General features: G+C 35.8%; 1 protein-coding gene across 1 annotated transcript in view; it reads left to right on the top strand.

Moving 5' to 3' along the window:
* Positions 1-1,146: 1,146 nt before the first annotated feature.
* The window catches only part of SDHAF3 (succinate dehydrogenase complex assembly factor 3), a 74,637-nt gene continuing 56,018 nt past the window's right edge, over positions 1,147-19,765 (top strand). The window contains exon 1 of the mRNA XM_064575243.1: positions 1,147-1,421. Coding sequence (XP_064431313.1) covers positions 1,248-1,421 — 174 coding nt within the window. The 5' untranslated portion in view covers positions 1,147-1,247. The remainder of the gene's footprint in view (positions 1,422-19,765) is intronic.

Here is a 19,765-nt window from a genome sequence, read left to right as displayed (position 1 = left end):
CTATGATTCTTCTGCAGCCAATTTGACTTGAGCTAATGAAACCTGCTGGCTCCTGAGATTAAGAATTCCTCATATCAGTGAAGTCATATGATACATGTCTTTCTCTGATTGACTTATTTCGCTCAGCATAATACCCTCCAGTTCCATCCACGTAGTTGCAAATGGCAAGATTTCATTCTTTTTTTTTTTTTTTTAATCTCAGGAAACAAACTGAGGGTTGCTGGAGTGGTGGAGTTTGGGAGGGATGGGGCGGCTGGGTGATAGACATTGGGGAGGGTATGTGCTATGGTGAGCACTGTGAATTGTGCAAGACTGTTGAATCACAGATCTGTACCTCTGAAGCAAATAATACATTATTATGTTAAAAAAAAAAAAGAAGAAGATAGCAGGAGGGGAAGAATGAAGGGGGACTAATCGGAGGGGGAGACGAACCATGAGAGACTATGGACTCTGAAAAACAAACTTAGGGTTCTAGAGGGGAGGGGGGTGGGAGGATAGGTTAGCCTGGTGATGGGTATTAAAGAGGGCACGTTCTGCATGGAGCACTGGGTCTTATATGCAAACAATGAATCATGGAACACTACATCAAAACTAATGATGTAATGTATGGTGATTAACATAATTAAAAAAAAAAAAACCTGCTGGCTCACAGCTCACGTGAGTTATATGAAAGAGGCTGCACCTTCAGGGTACAAATTAGGAGCACAGCACTGTGCAAAGTACGTGGGTAGGTGCTCCTGAATGGAGAGATGAATCCTAATCCCACTCTGATCCCTCTCGAGAACACAGGAACACTGTGAGACACCTGAAGTGGGTCTAGCCAACCATGGAAGACTTTCCGGAGGAGCCCGATTTTGATGGAGGCTTTCTCAGGCCTTTATCAGGAGAGAAGGGTAAGATGAATGGAAAGGAGGATGTGGTGTGACTGAGGGGGTGACAAAAGGCCCACGCCAGACCTCTGGTTGGCTGCCTCTCTCACTGGGACAAGTTTGGCTTTAGCAGTAGGGCCGGACCGCAGGCCCATCTCCACCAAGGCCACGCCCCCTCCAGGCAAGAGCCCGCCCATTTTCGCGTCAGCCACAGCAGCCCGGTTTCCGGAAGGTCCTGATTTTAGAGCGGACCAAACCGGATGAAGGTCGCGCGCCCTCTTCCGCTCGTGTTCCGGTTTACTAATACCCGGCTTCTCACCGCGGTGGGCACGCTTCGTTCCTTTGCGCAGGCGCGGTGTGCGGTCCACGCGCGCGGCTATGCCGGCCCGGCACGTCTCGCGGGTCCGGGCCTTGTATCGGCGCATCTTGCTGTTGCACCGGGCTCTGCCCGCAGACCTCAAAGCCCTTGGCGACCAATACGTGAAGGACGAATTTAGGAGACATAAGACCGTTGGTTCTGACGAGGCCCAGCGTTTCTTGCAGGAATGGGAGGCAAGTGAATGCCACCTTTTCTTCGCCCCAGACCCTCAGAGGTGTCCCTGTTTGTCCCTGTGAGAGACAGCCTGTCCCTGCTGGTTTCCCCGGGCGCCACGCAGAATCCAACAGCGGCAGCCTGTTCCGTTTGAATTAAACAGCGCAAAGCTGTTCAAACAGTACTTCCCAGAGTTACATCCCGAGCCGGTCTGTTTCTCCCACCGGTTCCGGGCTGGAGCTGATCCCGTTACCTCGGCGTCTCTCATACAATTCATCCTTTTGCGCTCCTGCGCGTGCCAGGCGCCGGAGGGGTGAGGATGGGAGGTTACAAAATTGAGTAAATAACCTCAAGTAGCTTTTTGCCCCTCCAGTGCCTTGCATGTAGCAAGCGCCTGTTAATAAGTTAATGGTTTTCTCATTACCTAGTTTTCAGACTTAGATTGTTTCCATAATTACTGTTTTTTAAATTTCCGTGCTCTTTCTTGGGTCTTAATGGTCTCAGTTGACCGAGGCAGATATCGGATACGACCACAAGCGGTGGAGGAGAAAAATGCTGAGTTAAGTCAGGTGAAAATTGGGTTTCTCCGGAGTCTCAGGTTCCGTTATTTAGTTACATTGCTCTGTCTCGTTGCACTAAATCTCAGACACATGCATTAGGGATTAGCCCTTTGACTACCCACTCCCCCCCCCCCTTTTTTTTTGAGTGAGGGAAAAAGATATTTAGAGTATTTCGTGGGGTTGGGGGCCTAGCAGCATTGCTCTTAGTTATGATTTGCAAATATTAAGATATGAATGGAATTGGAAATTAGAGCGACATCTCAGGTATTTGAAAGCGTGAACCAGTGTCGGTAAAAGAACAGAGGTAAGCGATTATTGGAAAGCCTAAAAAATTAATGGCTAGACTTTTTTTTAAATTATAAAGTTTATGGTTAGGGTGAACACATCTTTTTTACTGAATCTTAGAATTCTTGATTGTAGCTTGCAAGAGGGTTATTTAAGACAATCTTGAAATTTAGAACTTTAAAATCGTGTGTTAGCGCCAAGTAGCCTCTATGGAGCCAGGGAAGTTGAATCTTAAGTGCAGATTGCTTTCTTTTAATATTTGGTAAGTTAGTTTTAGAGCTAGAAGAACTGGATTCAAAATCAGATTCTGGAATTTTTTAAATGTCGTATCACTTAATTTTTCCTAGTCTTATTTTCTAATCTGTGAAATAATAACAGTATTTATGCACCTCTAAATTAGTGTATGTAAATTCATTTAAAAGCGCTTTGTAAATTGCTAATTGCAGTGAATCTGTAAGAAGTTAGAGTGTTTAAGTGACATCTTTTAAGCCAGGTCAGTTTGTGGCAGGACAAGAAGGAGGGTCTCTAGCTCTGTTTGAGAAGAAATAAGGGCACCTTGAGAGTTCCTAAAGTGTAAGAACTTGGAAGCTTTAGCAAGAGTAGAAACTCAGAATAAATTGATAATACGCTGGAGGAGAGAGATGCATAAAAAAACAACCAGGTAAATGTGTTGATTGACCGAGGAGGCTTGGTATCAGGAATTCAGCTTTTTTTTTTTAATTAAATAATTTTAGACATACAGAAGAGTTACAGAGACAGTACTGAGTTCCCCCCATACATCCTACATCCAGCTTCCCCAAATGTTAACATGGTACATAACCATGGTGCAGTTACCAAAAATAAGAAATTGACATAAAAAAGAAATTAACATTGCTGTAGTGATGTTAACTACAAGCTTTATTCACATTTTGCCAGTATATCCACTAATGTTCTTATTCTGTTGCAGGATCCAATTCAGGATCCTACATTGCATTTAGTCATCCTGTCCCCTTAATTTTCTCTAGTCTATGACAGTTCTTTAATCTTATCTTTCATGTGTTTGACACTTTTTGAAAGTATTGGTAAATTATTTTGTAGACTATCAATTTGGATTTTTTGATTTTTTTTTCTCATGATTAGATTGATGTTGTGCATTAGTGGGAAGGATACAAGGGTGATGAGTTTTTCTCAACACGTATCAGAGGGCACATGATATCAATATGACTTACTACTCATGATGTTAACTGTGATCACTTGGTTAAGTTTCTCCACTGTAAAGTGACTATTTTCCTTTTTGAAATTAGTATATATTTTGAGGAGATACTCTGAAACTATGCAAATATTTTGTTTCTCAAATTTTGCCAACTAGTTTAGCATCATTGATGGATCTTGCTATTGTGTTCTCATGGTGATTTTCTATTCCCTCATTCCTTTTGAATTTATTTACTGGAAAGTTTCAATAGGTAAACCTTGTCCCTTCTTCCCCATTATTGATCTAACATTTCCACTTATTTTTTGGAATGAAAAGTGTATTCCGTGGGGCTAGGGCTCTGTAATTAATGAGTTAGCAGCTGGGTAAAGTTTAGTTTAAACCTAGTAATGTAACTATTTGGATAAAGTAACAATTCTCACAGTTGCAAGGCAGCTCAGTCTAAGCCTGGAGTTGGAAGTGGTGGTGTGGATTCTGCCAAGAGAGTAGTTTCTCTTTTTCAAGGATGAATGATAGAGAAGATTCTAATGACTTGGAGGGGAGAACATGTTGGCTAGGGCAGTGATACTGGAAAGTGATATCTTCAGTCTTCTGGGCTTTTCCCTGCTACGTGTTCTTCAACACATCTAATTTATGATTGTGTTATACATGTTGCGACTAGTTATGGCCTGGATTTCTGTTGTTTTGGTTAATGATGATTACATATTTGGCACACATGAGTATTACTAGCTTGATGCTTATGTTTCTGTCAAGCTAATTGAGAGTAACACAGTTGTGGACTTCCTGTGCTTTGTGGACTTTGGGTTTTGATACTCTCTCACTTCTAAAATTACTTACGGACTAGAATGGATTCTGAATTTGTTTTACGTTACGGGGCAAACTTAGGTATAGGTCCCACTGGAGAAAAGAGAAGGGAAAGCTAAGGCATCTTAGAGGCCCCAGCATTAGGAGGAAAGTTCTCTGTTCTTTTCATTTGTAATCATGGAAAACCATGGCAAATGATAGAGGGAATTCAGCTGGGGAAGTTTCTGTTCCATGACCACTTAGGGGAAGGTAGGAGAAAAGTATTTCATTTTATCTTAAGGATAAAAATATATATATGCTTATTTACAGAGTAAATACTGAATTTATATAGTACTTTACCATAAGAGAAAAAAATGTAGGTTCAGAAAGAGATGTTGGGAATATTTGAAGGAGAATGTTTGATATCTGGTTGGGTAAAATATTTATTGTAATCTTAAGTCTTTTAGGAGGCAACTGTTAGAAGTGAAATTGGGTCTGGGTAGATCAGGGGTCTTATTTATTATGGCATATTTAAACTTCTAACTGCTGTTTTGAAGAATAGCTGATTTAGGTAATACTTTCCATTTTTTTTTTTCTTTGCCTGCCCAGTTGTGGAGAGAAGAACTTCTTGCCACTTATTTTCTGGGAAATTAGAATAAGCATTGAAGATTAAATAGCAAGTAAAACATGTTTGTGATAGAACCTGAGATGAAGGGTAAAAAACAGTGAGCTCTCAGGAGCCATTCTGAAGAGACTCCGTGCGTTTAATTTTTCCTTTTCTGCCCCATTTGTTTATGTCTCCTGCTTTCTTGCCTGGTTTCTTTTGCTTTTCTTAAGGAGCTGCTTTGCTCTGTGTCTGTTGGGGGATGTTTATAGTAGAACTTGTTTCTGGAAAAAGCCAAATGGCTTACACATTCTGTAAGTAGTTATTGATCACTTATTATTGCCAGGCAAAGTTCTAGGCATTATGGGACACAAAAATGAATAATAATTGTATTTTACTTTCACGGTGCCCAAAATTTAGTAGCATATATTAGACAGTTATAATACAGTATGAATGTGTCTGTTAAATGCGATGGGAGCAGGTAGAGAATGGAGGAAGTTGAGGGCCACATACAATGTCTGAGCTGAGCCTTGAGCAAGTCAAAGTTACCATGTCATGAAAAAGACTTTCTAGGTAGCAGGAGTAACATGCAGAGGTATTGAAGTAAGAAACAGTATGACTTTTTCCAGGATCTTCAGTGATGTGTTTAAAATTTAGTGTCTTAAGTGAGAGATTAGGAAGAGATAAAGCTAGAGAGGTGGCAAGAGACAGGATATTCTGCTAAGGATTTTAGGTTTTTATTTGGAATCATTGAAAGATTTTAAGCAGTGGTGAAATGATTCAAATTATATTCTAGAAAGATCACTTTAGCAGCAATATAAAGGAATGATTGAAGAATGAGTCAAATTGAAGGTAGGGGGAACTGTTAGGAGAGATGTAGTAGAGATGTTATAGGTGTTGAGAGCACAGGGTATGGATGTGTTATCTTTTATAAGGTAGAATGGGACTTAACTCGAGGACCCACAGAGGATTAGTGAAAAGGGAGGAAATAGAATGGAAAACTCTCTGTTTTAAGAACATAATACCAGTAACCAGACTAGGTATTTAGAAGAAGCAGGTGAAGAATGAGTACAGTATAGTGTATTTTGTGGTAAGCATCCTGGTGGGACAGTCAAATGGAGATGTTCTGAGGTATATATTAGTCTCATACTTAGGAGAGAGATTGTGGCTGGAGGTAGAGAATTGAAATTCCTCATCTGTAGTTAGTTGCTGGTTCAAAGTTGTGGCTGAAAGTGCCCAGATTGGGTAAAATGTGGGGAAAGGTAATCAAAGATAGACCACTAACATTCAGGAGTTAAGAGAATGAAGGTAGTAGTATAGTGCTGGAATTGTTCTGTTCTATTCTTCTGTATCTGGTTGTTTCTGGCTACTTCTGCAAAGGAACATACTTTTGTCCGTCTTGTGTTTAATTCTTTAGATTTGTATGGCAGTCTAGGTATCATATATAACATTTGATGTTTTGTTGTATTTGTTGGAGAAGAGGAAGTGCTTCATATTTCATGTAACCATCCATTTGTAACTCACATGGGGTATCTTTGTCTTATTTAGGACTTTGAAGTCGATCATCAGATAAAACATGTATGATTAAGTTGCCTGTCACCTATATTTAAAGTTTCCTTAACTTAGGATAATTAGGCTTGGATGGGTATTTTGTAGTTTTTATAATTGTATGCCTTTCTTACCTAATTTGGGGACCTCATTTTGTTGCTTTTGAACATCCTGATTTGTAGTTTGTATTTTAGCTTGCAGAAGAAAAGGAATGAATTACCTCTCTGTTCCGTAGACGGATCATAGATGTTGGGGATGCATCTACTAAGTCTGAGGGAGTCATTTGTGAACCTCTCAGTTGTACGTTTATTCAGCATGTTACTCAATGTAGTGTTTTTGTGATGGTTTATTGGATGGTGAGGGTTTACTGAATGGTGATGTATGTTTTCTACATTAAGCTTTACCTCTTAAAAATTTTTTAGCCATATTCTGGTCCTTATCTGGTGGTTGAAAAGGGGTGTAAAGGAGAGGATATGAAACTATCATTGGAACATAAAACATCTTTTTTTTTTCCATTTCTGAAGCATTGGCTTTTTAGTAATACTTTTAAGATACTGTTTTTATTTAGGAATATTTAATTTTTATTGATGTCATGAGATGTGTTCTGACAGTGCTTGTGTTATAAAGGTATTTTAAAAATCCTAATTTGATCAATATTGTCTATATTGATGTTGTTACCAAGACATAGAGGTCTGTTTCTTATATTTAAATGATTAAAATTTATTTGAATTTACAGATTTAAAATAATGGTGATAGTATAATAATATTAATATGCTAGTAGTTATCGTTCTAAAATAGATCTCTACACCCAGTGTAGGGCTTGAACTCAAAACCCTAAGATCAAGAGTTGCATGCTCTACTGACTGAGCCAGCCAGGAGCCCCTAAAAAAATAAAATAAGATAAAATAAAATAGATCTGTACATATTTATTTATACATAACACACAGTCTTAAAAATTTGAAATAAGGTTTTGTATAGAATTTAAGAAGATAAAGGATTGTATATGCATAGTTTTACTGGTTTTTACCTACTTTTTTTGAAATATATTTTACAGTTGCTTAATAAGAATACATGTCTGAAATTTTACATAGAGAGTATTAGAATTGAAAGGGAGCTTCAGATCGCTATAGTATACTCTTATTTTTTTTAGTTAATATACTTAAACTTTAAAAAAAGTCAACGTAATGTTATGTGATTAAAAAATTAGTGTGGGAGGGCTTATAATAAAGAGCAATATTTTCTATTCCTTATTTATCTCTTTTTAAGGGGACTTTTCATTTTATTTTGATGTCTTTTATGTTTCAAATATCTTGTGAATTTTGGTTATCTGTCCTTATTTACAAGGAAAGCAGTAAGAAACAGAACTCTGCCTACAGCTAGGCTTGTTGATTGGAAAATTACTTTTAGGCTTACAGAGTTTCCGTTATCTGCCTTAGATTTGCTTCTCACTCCTGATTTCCTTACCTACATGGTATTTGTGTTCATTTGGCTCTGGCAGTTTGGCTTGATCTTCAGCTATGTTCTCTCTCTTCTGTTCTAAGCTGTGGATCCCTATATCTGCACTGTTTTATGAGTTCACTCCTCTACCTGCTTTTGGTCTTGAGAAATTCGCTGAAATCTCTTGGCTGCTAATGGCTCTATTCTTGTTCTCGGTCATTATGGATGACTTCTTTTAAAAATCCTTTACTGTCGGGCGCCTGGGTGGCTCAGTTGGTTAAGCGACTGCCTTCAGCTCAGGTCATGGTCCCAGGGTCCTGGGATCGAGTCCCGCATCGGGCTCCCTGCTCTGCGGGGAGCCTGCTTCTCCCTCTCCCACTCCCCCTGCTTGTGTTCCCTCTCTCGCTGTGTCTCTCTCTGTCAAATAAATAAATAAAATCTTTAAAAAAAAAAAAATCCTTTACTGTCAGTTCAAAGGGGTTTTGGGAAGGGAGGAAATAAGAAATATGCTGCTATGAATTCTCCAGTCTGTCATCTTAAACTGAAACCCCAGTTCTATCATTTTAAAGAGAAAGTAACTGGGACTTACTGAAGTAAAATGACTTGTTTGGTATCACACAGCTAGATAGGACAAAAATCTTGTGTTCTTACCTCATGAAATTAATGTTTCCAAAAAACTATTAAACTTTTGCAGCATAAAATGGTTATTAGTATTTTTCTTTTGAATTATGCTTGTTTGCTTACTACAGTTTGTGTATTTGCTTCTCCATTTTTTGTATTTTTCCTAAGGGAAACAGAAGCTTCTCTTAATCATGTTTTTATCCTCTACACCTCTAGCATAATAAACAAATGTTTAATTATCGTTTAAAGAATAATTTATTTTAAGTTTATTAGCCCAAGATGCTAATTGCCAAAATTTTTTCAGTAATGAAATGAGAATGGAAGTTGTGATGTAACTGTTAAACTCTAGTTAGTCAAGCACATATGTTTTCTGTGTAATTTTTTGGAAGGTTTATTTAGGCCTCAGTGGTCTCAGTTGGAAAAATAATATTTTATCCTTGAAGATAGGAATGAACTGTTAAGTTCTTTCACCTCTAAGATACGGTTATATTAACTATATCAAATGGCTTAACCTATTTTACACTTTTCATTGGTAACACTGATTTTTCTCTTTCATCTTTTCTGTTAGTTTTAGGGTAATATGTTTTTATAGTAATAGAATGGGTAAAAAAATATATTTTGTTTTTGTAATACCATTACAATTAACATAAAATTAATAACTCCTGAATTTTAAAAAGTTAAAAAAACAAATGGAATATATTTTGAATTAATGTGATATATGCTTAATAGAATTAATATAAAAGGTTTATTAGCTTGGATTGGGAAAACACAGCTTTTAAAAAGAATGGGCAAAAGGGACTCTAGTAAAAGATCATTCTATGATTTATTTACAAGGATATTCATTGTGCTGCATGTATATGGTAATAATGACAAATCAAAAACAGCATAGATATCCAATGAGGGCAGAAGAATGAAATGATAGCATAGCCATATGATGGGTGGGTTAGTATGCAGCTAGAAATAGTGTTTCAGAAGAATTAATCACTGGGAGAACTGTTCATGTTATAATTAAATGTAAACAGTGTTTATCTTTGGGTGATATGGCAAAGGATGATTGTAATTTTCTTCCTTGAACCACCTATTTTCCAGATTCTCTGCAAAGATCAGGGCTACTTTAGTAATTATAAGAAAAGCCAGTAAATGTTATTTTTAAAAATTCAGTTGGATATACTCAATATTTTTGTTACCAGTCTCATGTCCTAAAGCACTTGAGGCAAACACATTAAAAGAGTCAAATACCAGCACCTTATAAATACATTTCCTAATTTTGCCCTTTCAATTTTGTAAGTTAGGGGCACCCGGGTGGCTCAGCATCACATCGGGCTCCCTGCTCAGTGGGGAGCCAGCTTCTCACTCTCTCTCTGACCCTCCTCGCCCACTTGTGCGCTCTTTCTCTCTGTCTCAAATAAATAAATAAAATCTTTAGAAAAAATAAATTTTGTAAGTTAAACTTAGACTTCTTCATGTTTAATAATGTCAGCTATATATTTTATGATTCTTGCTGAGTTTTGTAAATGAAATGAAAAAAATCTAAACATGTATTCAACATCGTAAATGGCCACTGAAATGAGACAGAAGAAATAAAAGGTACCCAGATTGGAAAGAAAGAAATAAAACTGTGTTTATTCACAATGTGATTATGTAGAAAATTGGATGGAATCTACAAAAAAAATCTAAAATTAGTATTAGGGTTGTATGATACATTATCATTATACAAAAATTAACTGTTTTTATCTACTAGCAATGCAAACTTGGAAATTAAAATTTAAAAATACGACTTACCATCAAAAATTATTAAATACTCAGGGATGATGCAAACAAAGGATGTACAAACTTGTACACTAAAGACTATGAAGCTTTGCTGAAAAAAATGTGTAGACTCAAAATACAACTTTATCTAGTGATTCTCTTTTACCTAACCACTGGAAGACATATTTTGAATCTTTAGTGCTCTAAACTGAGATCAGAAAAGAATCATCAGGGCCATTTTCTGGTATAGTAGTAAGTTTATTTATTTTTAAAAGATTTTATTTATTTGAGAGTGCGCATGTGCACATAAGCAGGGAGAAGGGCAGAGGGAAAGGGAGAAGCAGGCTTCCCACTGAGCAGGGAGCCCGATGTAGGCTGGATCCCAGGACCCTGAGATCATGACCTGAGCCAAAGGCAGCCGCTTAACCGACTGAGCCACCCAGGCGCCCCGTATTAAGTTTTTTTTAAACAACATGAAGAATCTTCTCTTGCTTAATTTCCTAGAGATTGTATTTAGTCATTGATTCTCCAGTAACTTAATTTGATCAAATTAAATTGCTACTTAATAACTTAAAAAATATAGTATTTTAATTTTTCACATTTTCTTTTTCTAAGCATTGTAGAAGTTGTGTCAGGCTGACAGGTGGGACTGGGAGGGAGATTGGTTAACTATCTGTTTGTCTTCTGGTATAGTCAGAGAGAATGGAAGACCTGTAAACAGGCTGACTTGGTGGCTTGGAAGCCAGTAGGTTAGAAAGGAGATTCCAGGTGGGTATGTGCCACTAAACATTGTGATTATAATTCCTGGTAATTGGCCTTGTAGGTCTGGAATTAGACTTTATATACCAATATACCCGGAGGTGGTCAGGTGTTGGCATCAGACTCACGTTAACTAAATTTATAAATATTCAATTATAAACCAGAATGATGATTGAAGTATAAACTAGAATATTCATTTCTGTCAGTGGGGGAATGGGGACTGGTGAAGGGGGCTCTTCTTTTCCAGGAATCAGAATATTTATATCTAGATCCAGGGAACTCTTTTTCAGATGTGTCTCACAATTCAGAATTTTTTAGATTTTTAGAAAGATAAAAAGGAATATGATTGAATTTTAAGAAATACCACCATAGAATCTGGGGTGACACCCTGTAATTGAATACATTAATATTTCCACAGTAAAATATTTGACTTTTAATATTAAGTGGAGTAAATAAAGGGTTTATGTCCATTTAGATCAGGATTTGCTGCCAATAAGTTCTGAAAAAGCTTTTGTTTGTCAAAACTTTTTTGACTTCAGAACTGTAAATAAGGGATTGTGGACTTCTATTAAGCTTTCTCAGAAACTGAATTAGTGTTTAGAAGGTTGCTGAGTAACATGGAATTAAAATAATGGGAAGTGGGTAGGCATGAGAGATTTTTCATTAGGCTTCACTGTATCTACAGCAGAAAACATCCTGGGTTTTACTGCTTCACTGCTTTTTTTTTTTTTTTCCCCCGGACAGTGCTGAACACATATTAGCAAGTTGGCCCCCTCGTAATAGTTTATTATTTTATTATTTTCATTGTAAGCACTTTCTGTCAAAGCATTATTGCCATTAATGTGTTAATAGATTAAGCTACCAAATTTCTCATCTGGGCCTGAGAGAATTCAGATACTTCCCATGGTGTGTGGATTTAATTAGCTTAATTCCCAAGGGAGGATCATATTTATCTTATTTACAAGTTTTTGCTCTTCTCAGCTCCTAAATCACTACAACTCAGAAGCATTTCCAAAATAAACACATTTTGACTTCTCTGCTCTCAAACACTAAAATATTTATGCTTTATTTGAATAGATTTTAAATACATACGGTTTATTTTCCTTCGAAAAGATATCGTTATTATAAATAAAAATTGTAGAATGTTGCTTATTTTATGTTTAGGCAAAGGTTTCTGGACTTTGATGCAGTGAGTCTTTGCTGAAGGTGAAGAGGTCTACAGTTTGTTTAAAGATTATTCCATTGAATAAAAAAATGCATACATTTCTCATAGAAGATTTCCCCCTTCCAAACTAAGAACGGCAGTAGGGTGGCATGGCAAATACACATACACACGTATCCCAAACCAGCTACAACGACATCGGCATGTAGCATCAGTGGGTATAGCCTCACAGCACACATTCTAAACCATGACTCCTTCAAAAGGCCTCTTATTCAACTGCCTCACACTTCCCAGCATGGGCCTCGATGGTTTGTGCATGTTACTTTTTCATGATAACTCCGGATTTCTAGCCAATAACCCTAGTTAACACCACTTGTAAAAAATGCCATGAACATCTCTAGATGCCTTTACAAGGCCAAGAGCAAGATGCACAGAATGAGAAAAACTTCTTATTTTAAGATATTTGGAAATATGTATAACTTTGATATAATTTTGAGTGCTCTAACACCCTTGGCTACTTCATTCATGTAAATCACTTAGTATTTCTAGGATGTTTTTAGAAACTGCAGTATGATCATATTCTAACTTCGTAATTAAATCTAATGAGGGCAGAGATACTTCAAAAACTGTTATAACCATGTTTTCCTTACTCTGGAATTCATGTGGAGATAGATACTCAGTTTTCTCTATCTTCCTCTCTTCCTCAAACACCTCCCTCTCCTCCTTTCCTATCTGTCATCCTCTTCACTTTCTTCTTTTTTTTTCTTTTTCAGGCAACAAGCTCTCTCCTTTGTACCATCCAATTTTCCCAAGCTGGCTAATTTTTTTTTTTTTTTTCTATTTCTTTGTTAGCCTCACTACCTTATTGCAAGGCTGCTTTTTTTGCTGTCATATTACTCCACATATGTTTGGTCTTCAGTGGATATGCCAGGGTTTTTGGATTCGATCTCAGTGTGGAAATCTGAACAGAATGGGAAGAAATTAGCCAGTAATGACCATTTGGGGGCATTAGGATCTTTCCATCTTCCCTTAGTTGGTCCAAAATGGTCCATTTTTGGACCATCAAATTTGGATTTCCTTTTCCCAGATACTGTCTTCTACATCTCAGAGCATTTGGAACACTGCAGAGGAAAAACAAAACAAAAACTGCAATGCTGATTGGGATCTCTGGATTTTTCTTCTTTTGTACTTCTGGCTTACCTGCATGGAGAAGGCAAAACAGACTCTTTGCTCTTTGGTTTCATGGGTCACTGTTAGCCATATTGACTATTGTTTGCTAATCTCTGCATATAATTTTAAAGAAGAATTTGGTAGTTTAATGATTATTGTTAGGATAGTTACAAAAGTATATATTTAAGAACTATTTAAGATCTACATTTCTATGCCATTTTCAGCTGTTGTATTTAATTTGTTTCATCTAGATTTGACAAGCTTTTGGGACAAAGATTGTAATAATAGAAGTTTCTGGAGCTTGATACTTTTGTAACTACTTTTATACTATATTTCTGAAAAGTTGTTTATAAATTGATTTCTTTTGAAATTTAACTATATTTTAAGTATACTGGCAAACTTACTATTAAAGGGAATTCTTTTGAGAATCCTTTTGTGAAGCGAATAATCAGCCCATAATTTGTTTCTTTGTGTAAACCTGCATTTGCATACATCAAATTTGTTTTAAATAGGGTGTGTCTACAAATGTCGATGGCGTGTGTCTAAAAAGAATAAAATCTAATTTCTGTTTGATGTGAAGAACAAATTTAGATTTGGCACTTTTGATGAGTGAGACATACCAGATCATTTTAGTTCTATTCTTTTCAACTAAATGCTATCAAAATGTGCTTCACACCCTAAATTAAGGAGATGGCAAGTGTTCATATATTAAGGTTGAACTACAGTATATTTTAAACTATATTTTCTTAAATAGTAGCAGGACTAGTGTGAAATTATCCAAAGTTTAAAAAGTTGTTTAGTAGTTTTTTCTTTCTTAAAAGCAAACTGGATCCCAAATCCTAATGATTTGTTTTTCTTTTTGTTTTATCTTTGTAATTACAGAAGTGTATGTTGCTTTTAACTATAACACGTTTGTTAGCTTTCTACTTTAGTTTGATTCCCAGCAGCTTATTGCTTTGCTTAATACTTGGAAGATACTAATGATAATTCATCCTCCTTTTATGGATACTGAAATGCTTTTAACCAGAATTAACCATAAACAGCTATTTAGTCCATAATATAGCATAAACAATATGAAAACAGAATGTAACTGCTATTGTGTAATATTCTAACTGTACTGTGGTTAAATAGACTTTTTCTGCAGGACTGTTTAGGAGCCTAACTACTATCTGTTACACTGTTTCTCTGGGAAAGGATATACAAATTAAAGCTGAGAGCATTGGGAACTTGGCCCCATCTTTCAGATCCTCTGCACAGCCTACTGGAAAGTCCATGAAAGGAGAACCCTCTCATGATTGAACATGGGTACTGTTGGACACCATGGAAAGTAAAGCCTTTCCTTGATAACTGAGGAGGGAGTCAGTGGGTTAGGGAACCTTTGGAAATGTCTTGGGATTTAGGAGAAACACCTCTTCTAACATAAATAGGGCTAGCCATTTGTTTTTCCATGGTTTTTACAAATTGAGGGTGTTGACGGGTTATCCAGAGGACATTAATAAGGTCAAAAACTGGAAAGGAAGCAAAGAATCAAGAGAGAGTTTTCATCACATCCAAGGTAGGACATGGAGAAATTGTTCCAAATGTGTGGGCCTTGAATTTTGTGAAGATGTTGGTCACACTGTACCAGGGAGGACTAAACAGAAGCCGCCCACCTGAGTTGATTTCATTCAGTGTCCACTCATTCATTCAGTGCCTACTGTTTTTCACGGAATTCAGAGGTTAATACATGGTCAGTATCTTTAAGGAGTTTATTAAGTTTGCTACAAATCTGTATAAGATAGTATGAGACTCATTGTACCTTAAAGAATAGCAGTTGAGGGGCATCTGGGTGGCTCAGCTGGTTAAGTGTCTGCCTTCGGCTCAGGTCATGATCCCAGGATTCTGGGATCGAGCCCCGCATCGGGCTCCTTGCTTGGCAGGGGAGTCTGCTTCTCCCTGTCCCTCTGCTCCTGTGTGCTCACTTTCTCTCAAATACATAAAATCTTAAAAAAAAAATAGCAGTTGAGAATGTTGGTCTTTTGTCAGTAGAGCAAACAATGGGCAGTATGAGTCCAGTGGGAGGAAAACAACTTTTTTGCCAATTGAATTCATGGTTAGGCAGTTTTCTCCTCAGTGTATCTACCTTGTCACTTGTTCCTTCATATAGATCCATTCTGTTGGATTTTGAAGATTTTTTATCTTTGAGTTTATTTAATTATTTATTTTTTAAAAGATTTTATTTATCTGACAGAGAGAGAGAGAGAGAGAGCGTCCGCGCACACGTAGGCAGAATGGTAGGCAGAGGGAGAGGGAGGGTCAGGCTCCCTGCTGAGCAGAGAGCCCGATGTAGGGCTTGATCCCAGGACCTTGGGATCATGACCTGAACTGAAAGAAGCCACTTAACCAACTGAGCCACCCAGGCACCCCTCTTTGAGTTTGTTTTAAAAATGCGGTTTTTAAGCCCCTTATGGGAGATTGCATTCTAATCTATTGTCGGTAACACTTTAATGATTATCTCACATTGGCTAACATCCAGTCACTTACCCTGTGACCTTGGGTAATTTAACCACTCCAAGCTTGTTTCTTCAACAGTAAAATGGGAGTACCAGCAGTAGTTACCCCTTAAGGTTAAAGAGTCAGTAAGGTAATATATTCATAACAGTTGCCTTGTATCATAGTACTCAATAAATGCTAGCTATTTTACCTCTAGTGTGGGGGAAGAAGGAGATTAAAAGGAAGGAGGCAAGATTTCCAGGAAAGAGCTTTGAGGGTGTTGAAAACAAATTTTGTGATTTCATTATTTTTAATTCTTCCTTCTCTCTTATCTTCTATATCCAGTTAGTTGCTAAATCCTGTTGATTCTGTTTCCTTTTACCATATCAGAATCCTGACTTATTGTCTCCATTCTCATTACCTCTATCTGTAGTAATTTCATAAATAATCTTGCCTTTAGTCTCTTGTCAATTTATAGAACACAACTTTGACCATATTATTGCCTCTGTCAAAAATCATCACTGTTTTCCCATTGACCTCTCTTTAACCTAGAGTTTAAAACTTTGCAAAATCTGGCTCAAATATATTTTTCCTATTGTTCATCTCAATATTCTCTGCCATGTATCCTACGTTCCAGTTCTATTTGAGGGCTGTTCTCTGGCTGTGGCCGTAAGTTGTTTTGGCTTTCACTATTCATTTGACCTAAATATTTTCCTTTTTCTGTATGGCCAGATCTTAAAATGTCTTTACAACAGCTCCAGTACTTTCCTATCAACTCTTTCTTAACTAATTCTTCAGTAAAAAACAAAATCCTATCTTCTAATTTCCTAAAACAGTATTTTTTTGGTATTTTTGTTTTGGTACTTAATGCTTTCAACATTGTGTTATAGTTATTTGTGTACATCCTTTTGGCACTAATAGATGATAAGTTCCTTGAGGACAAAAATTATGTTTTACCTACCTTTGTGTACTTTAAAGCTCTTAGGACAGTATTTTGCTTATAATAAATGCTCAGTAAATCTTATTTTTTTCCCCCAAAAGAAAAAATGTGTGATTATATTTCAGATGAAGACCAAACATACTAATGTCCATAGTTAGATTAAAAAGTAAACCAGTCATTTGAATGTGTGAATTGTAGTCTTTATAAAGATTAATAGTTTAAGCAAAGGCTTTTACTCTGAGAATTCTTAAATTGCATTTTATAAATAAGAATTCAGTGTGCTATTTCATAGGGTACTAGGCTTATTCCAAGCACTTTAATTCATGTTTTTATCTAGATACATTGATAAGTCAGTAGGCCTATGAATGTATGAATAGCTGGTTCAGTTTTTATTTTTTATTTATTTTTTGCTATGTAGCTGTTAATAAACTTTTGGTCTTTACAAAATTTACATTCAACATCTGTGGTTCCTAATTACTCAGGACAAGTTAAAGTAGTTTTATATTCCTGTTTCCTTTTCCATTGAATATAGTCTTTTAAGTGCCTAAAGTGGGGAAGAGATAAGGAAAGAATATTTAAGGAATTTAAGATCATGAACTGGGAGAGACCTAGGATAGCCATGATTGCCAAGAGTCTTGGAAACAAAAAAGAGGTTGAATGTCTGTCATGTAGTTTCCTTAAGCTGCAATGAACACCATCTTAGGAAGAAGACAGGAGCTAAGAGTTCCTGTGCATGATCATTTTCACTAAATTCTTCTAAGAATATGGATCTAGCTTATAACTGGATTCTACTATTGCGAAATAAATACTCTAATGAGATACTGGCATTTTTTTGTGTAAGTGTAATTTCAAAAATTTCCACATGATGGCAGAAAATCCTTATATCTGGAAAGGCTAGCACATGAAATTCAGAAAAGTTGATTACAATTTTATCTGAAATATTTATCTTTTCATATTGCAGCTAGTAATTTTCGTGTTTGCATTGTCTGATATAGATATGTTATTGTTATTTTAAGTATTTTAAATGGTTTCACTAATTTTAAAATGGAATTTTTTTCCTATTGTATACAGTTTAAATACATTTTTAAAGGTTTAATGGATTTCCCTTGAATAGTGTTTAAAATAATTGTTTTGGTGTCTTTTTTTTTTTTTGATTAGTTAGTTTAGGGGAAATTTAGTACAGTTATTTACTATTTATAAATGTATGAAACTTGATATATAGAGTTGTATTTATTTTCGAAATTGAGAAATTGCTGCAACATGCATTCTTTTATGTTAACTTGCTTAAAATTTTGAATGGCTGTCTCATGCTTCCTGCTCTCTTTACTGTTTTCTTTATCATTGTCAGGTCTTCTCTGAAATCACCCTTGTCTTAATTTAAGAAATTTATTCATTCTGTAAATATTTATTAAATGCTTGCTATGTTTCATATACCACCATAGACAGATGATAATTCATAGTGGTAAAAATTTCAGATACAATCTGTTTTCTAGAGTTTACAGTCTTGCAAGGCAGATAGCTTCCCAAATACATTGTTGTGTTTGAGTTAATGTTTGTGATTCTCACTAAAACAGTATACTTTTAATAAAATTTTAAACACCATGCAAGTTTTACATAGGTATAGCAGATTAACTATAAAATTATGAATTACTCAAATGATTTGAAAAAGATCAAAATAAAGATTTGGAAAATTTGTGGAAACTTAAATAGGCCAATTGTTTTGTTTGTTTTGAACACTAGATGATTATCTAGTTAAAAAGGGAGTAACATGACTGTTTTTACTTGTAGCTAGTAACATTCTGGCCTTTTTCAGTGTGCAAGTGTTTTATCTTATATATTATCTGTATAATTTGTCAAAACTGGGATAATTGGGAGGAAAGCACTAACAAAGTTGTACAACATATATAAAATGTATATTTATTAACTTATATATTTGGCTTTTATTGATAGACCTATAAAATAGCTCTTTATGGGGATACCTGGGTAGCTTAGTTGGTTAAGCATCTGCCTTCGGCTCAGGTCATGATCCCAGTGTCCTGGAATCGAGTCCTGTATCAAGCTCCCTGCTCAGTGGGGAACCTGCTTCTCCCTCTCCCTCTGCCTGCCACTCCCCCTACTTGTGCTCTTGCTTTCTCTTTGAGAAATAAATAAGATCTTTAAAAATAATAGCTCTTTGTGAAAACTTTCCAAAAATAAGTTGTCAAAATATAAAAATTATATGTATATTTACTTTAAGGCAAAACCCCCCCTCTATCTGAACAATACAAAAAGAACATAAGTAGCATAATAACTCTTGGGATATATTAATATTAGTCCTTTTTAGCTGTTTCTATAATACTGTGTCCCTTTTTTGTGAAGAATATAGTTTTGGCAATATGGTTTTGCTATTGAAAGTTTTCCCTTAAAATTGCTTGCTGTTATCCTTTTCAAAGTTATATTTTATGATTAACAGATTTCAATTGTTGACTTCTTTAATTGAGAAAACCACCTTTTTATAGGTGCTAAGATATCAAAGGAGTTAAAGGTAAATTCTGCTCAATGGAGGATATTTTCAGATCAACATTTTTTGGCATTTAAATGTATCAATATTTAAGCCCAAATATTTTAACAGGTACTATTTTTTAGTCTCCATTTAGAATAGTTTTCTTTGACAAATATTTTTATAAGACAGAACTTGTCAGATAAGTTGTCTTTGTGATTATTTTGAATGTTTTGCCAAATTCAGATGTTCCAAAATCATAGGGCTTTTCAATTTTTATTTATTTTAGTATGAATATAAATGCATCCAATTATAAATAGCTCCTTCAAAAGATTGCTGTCAGAAATTGTGATAGATATGTAATGATAGAATTTCAGAATTAATCTTGTATACCATTTGTGCTCTTAAAATTTGATTTGTTTCTTATTTTAGTAGCAGCAAATTTCAGTCTTCCCGCTTACAAGTTTTGTTTTTTAAAAATGCCATTTGTTGGAATTAAAAGCTTAAGCTTTTTGCCTCTTTGTCTCATATGTTAAGAATTCCTACTGATTTGAACAAAGTGCAACCAAAATTTAAAGACTTGTTTACAAAAAAGTTCAATATTAT

The sequence above is a fragment of the Mirounga angustirostris genome, unplaced genomic scaffold (genome assembly GCF_029215605.1).
Source record: "Mirounga angustirostris isolate CCGP_5_RB_7025 unplaced genomic scaffold, mMirAng1.0.hap1 SCAF_12, whole genome shotgun sequence".
Lineage (NCBI taxonomy): Eukaryota > Metazoa > Chordata > Mammalia > Carnivora > Phocidae > Mirounga > Mirounga angustirostris.
The sequence above is the reverse complement of the archived record's forward strand: the minus strand, read 5'-3'. Positions and strand labels throughout refer to the sequence as shown.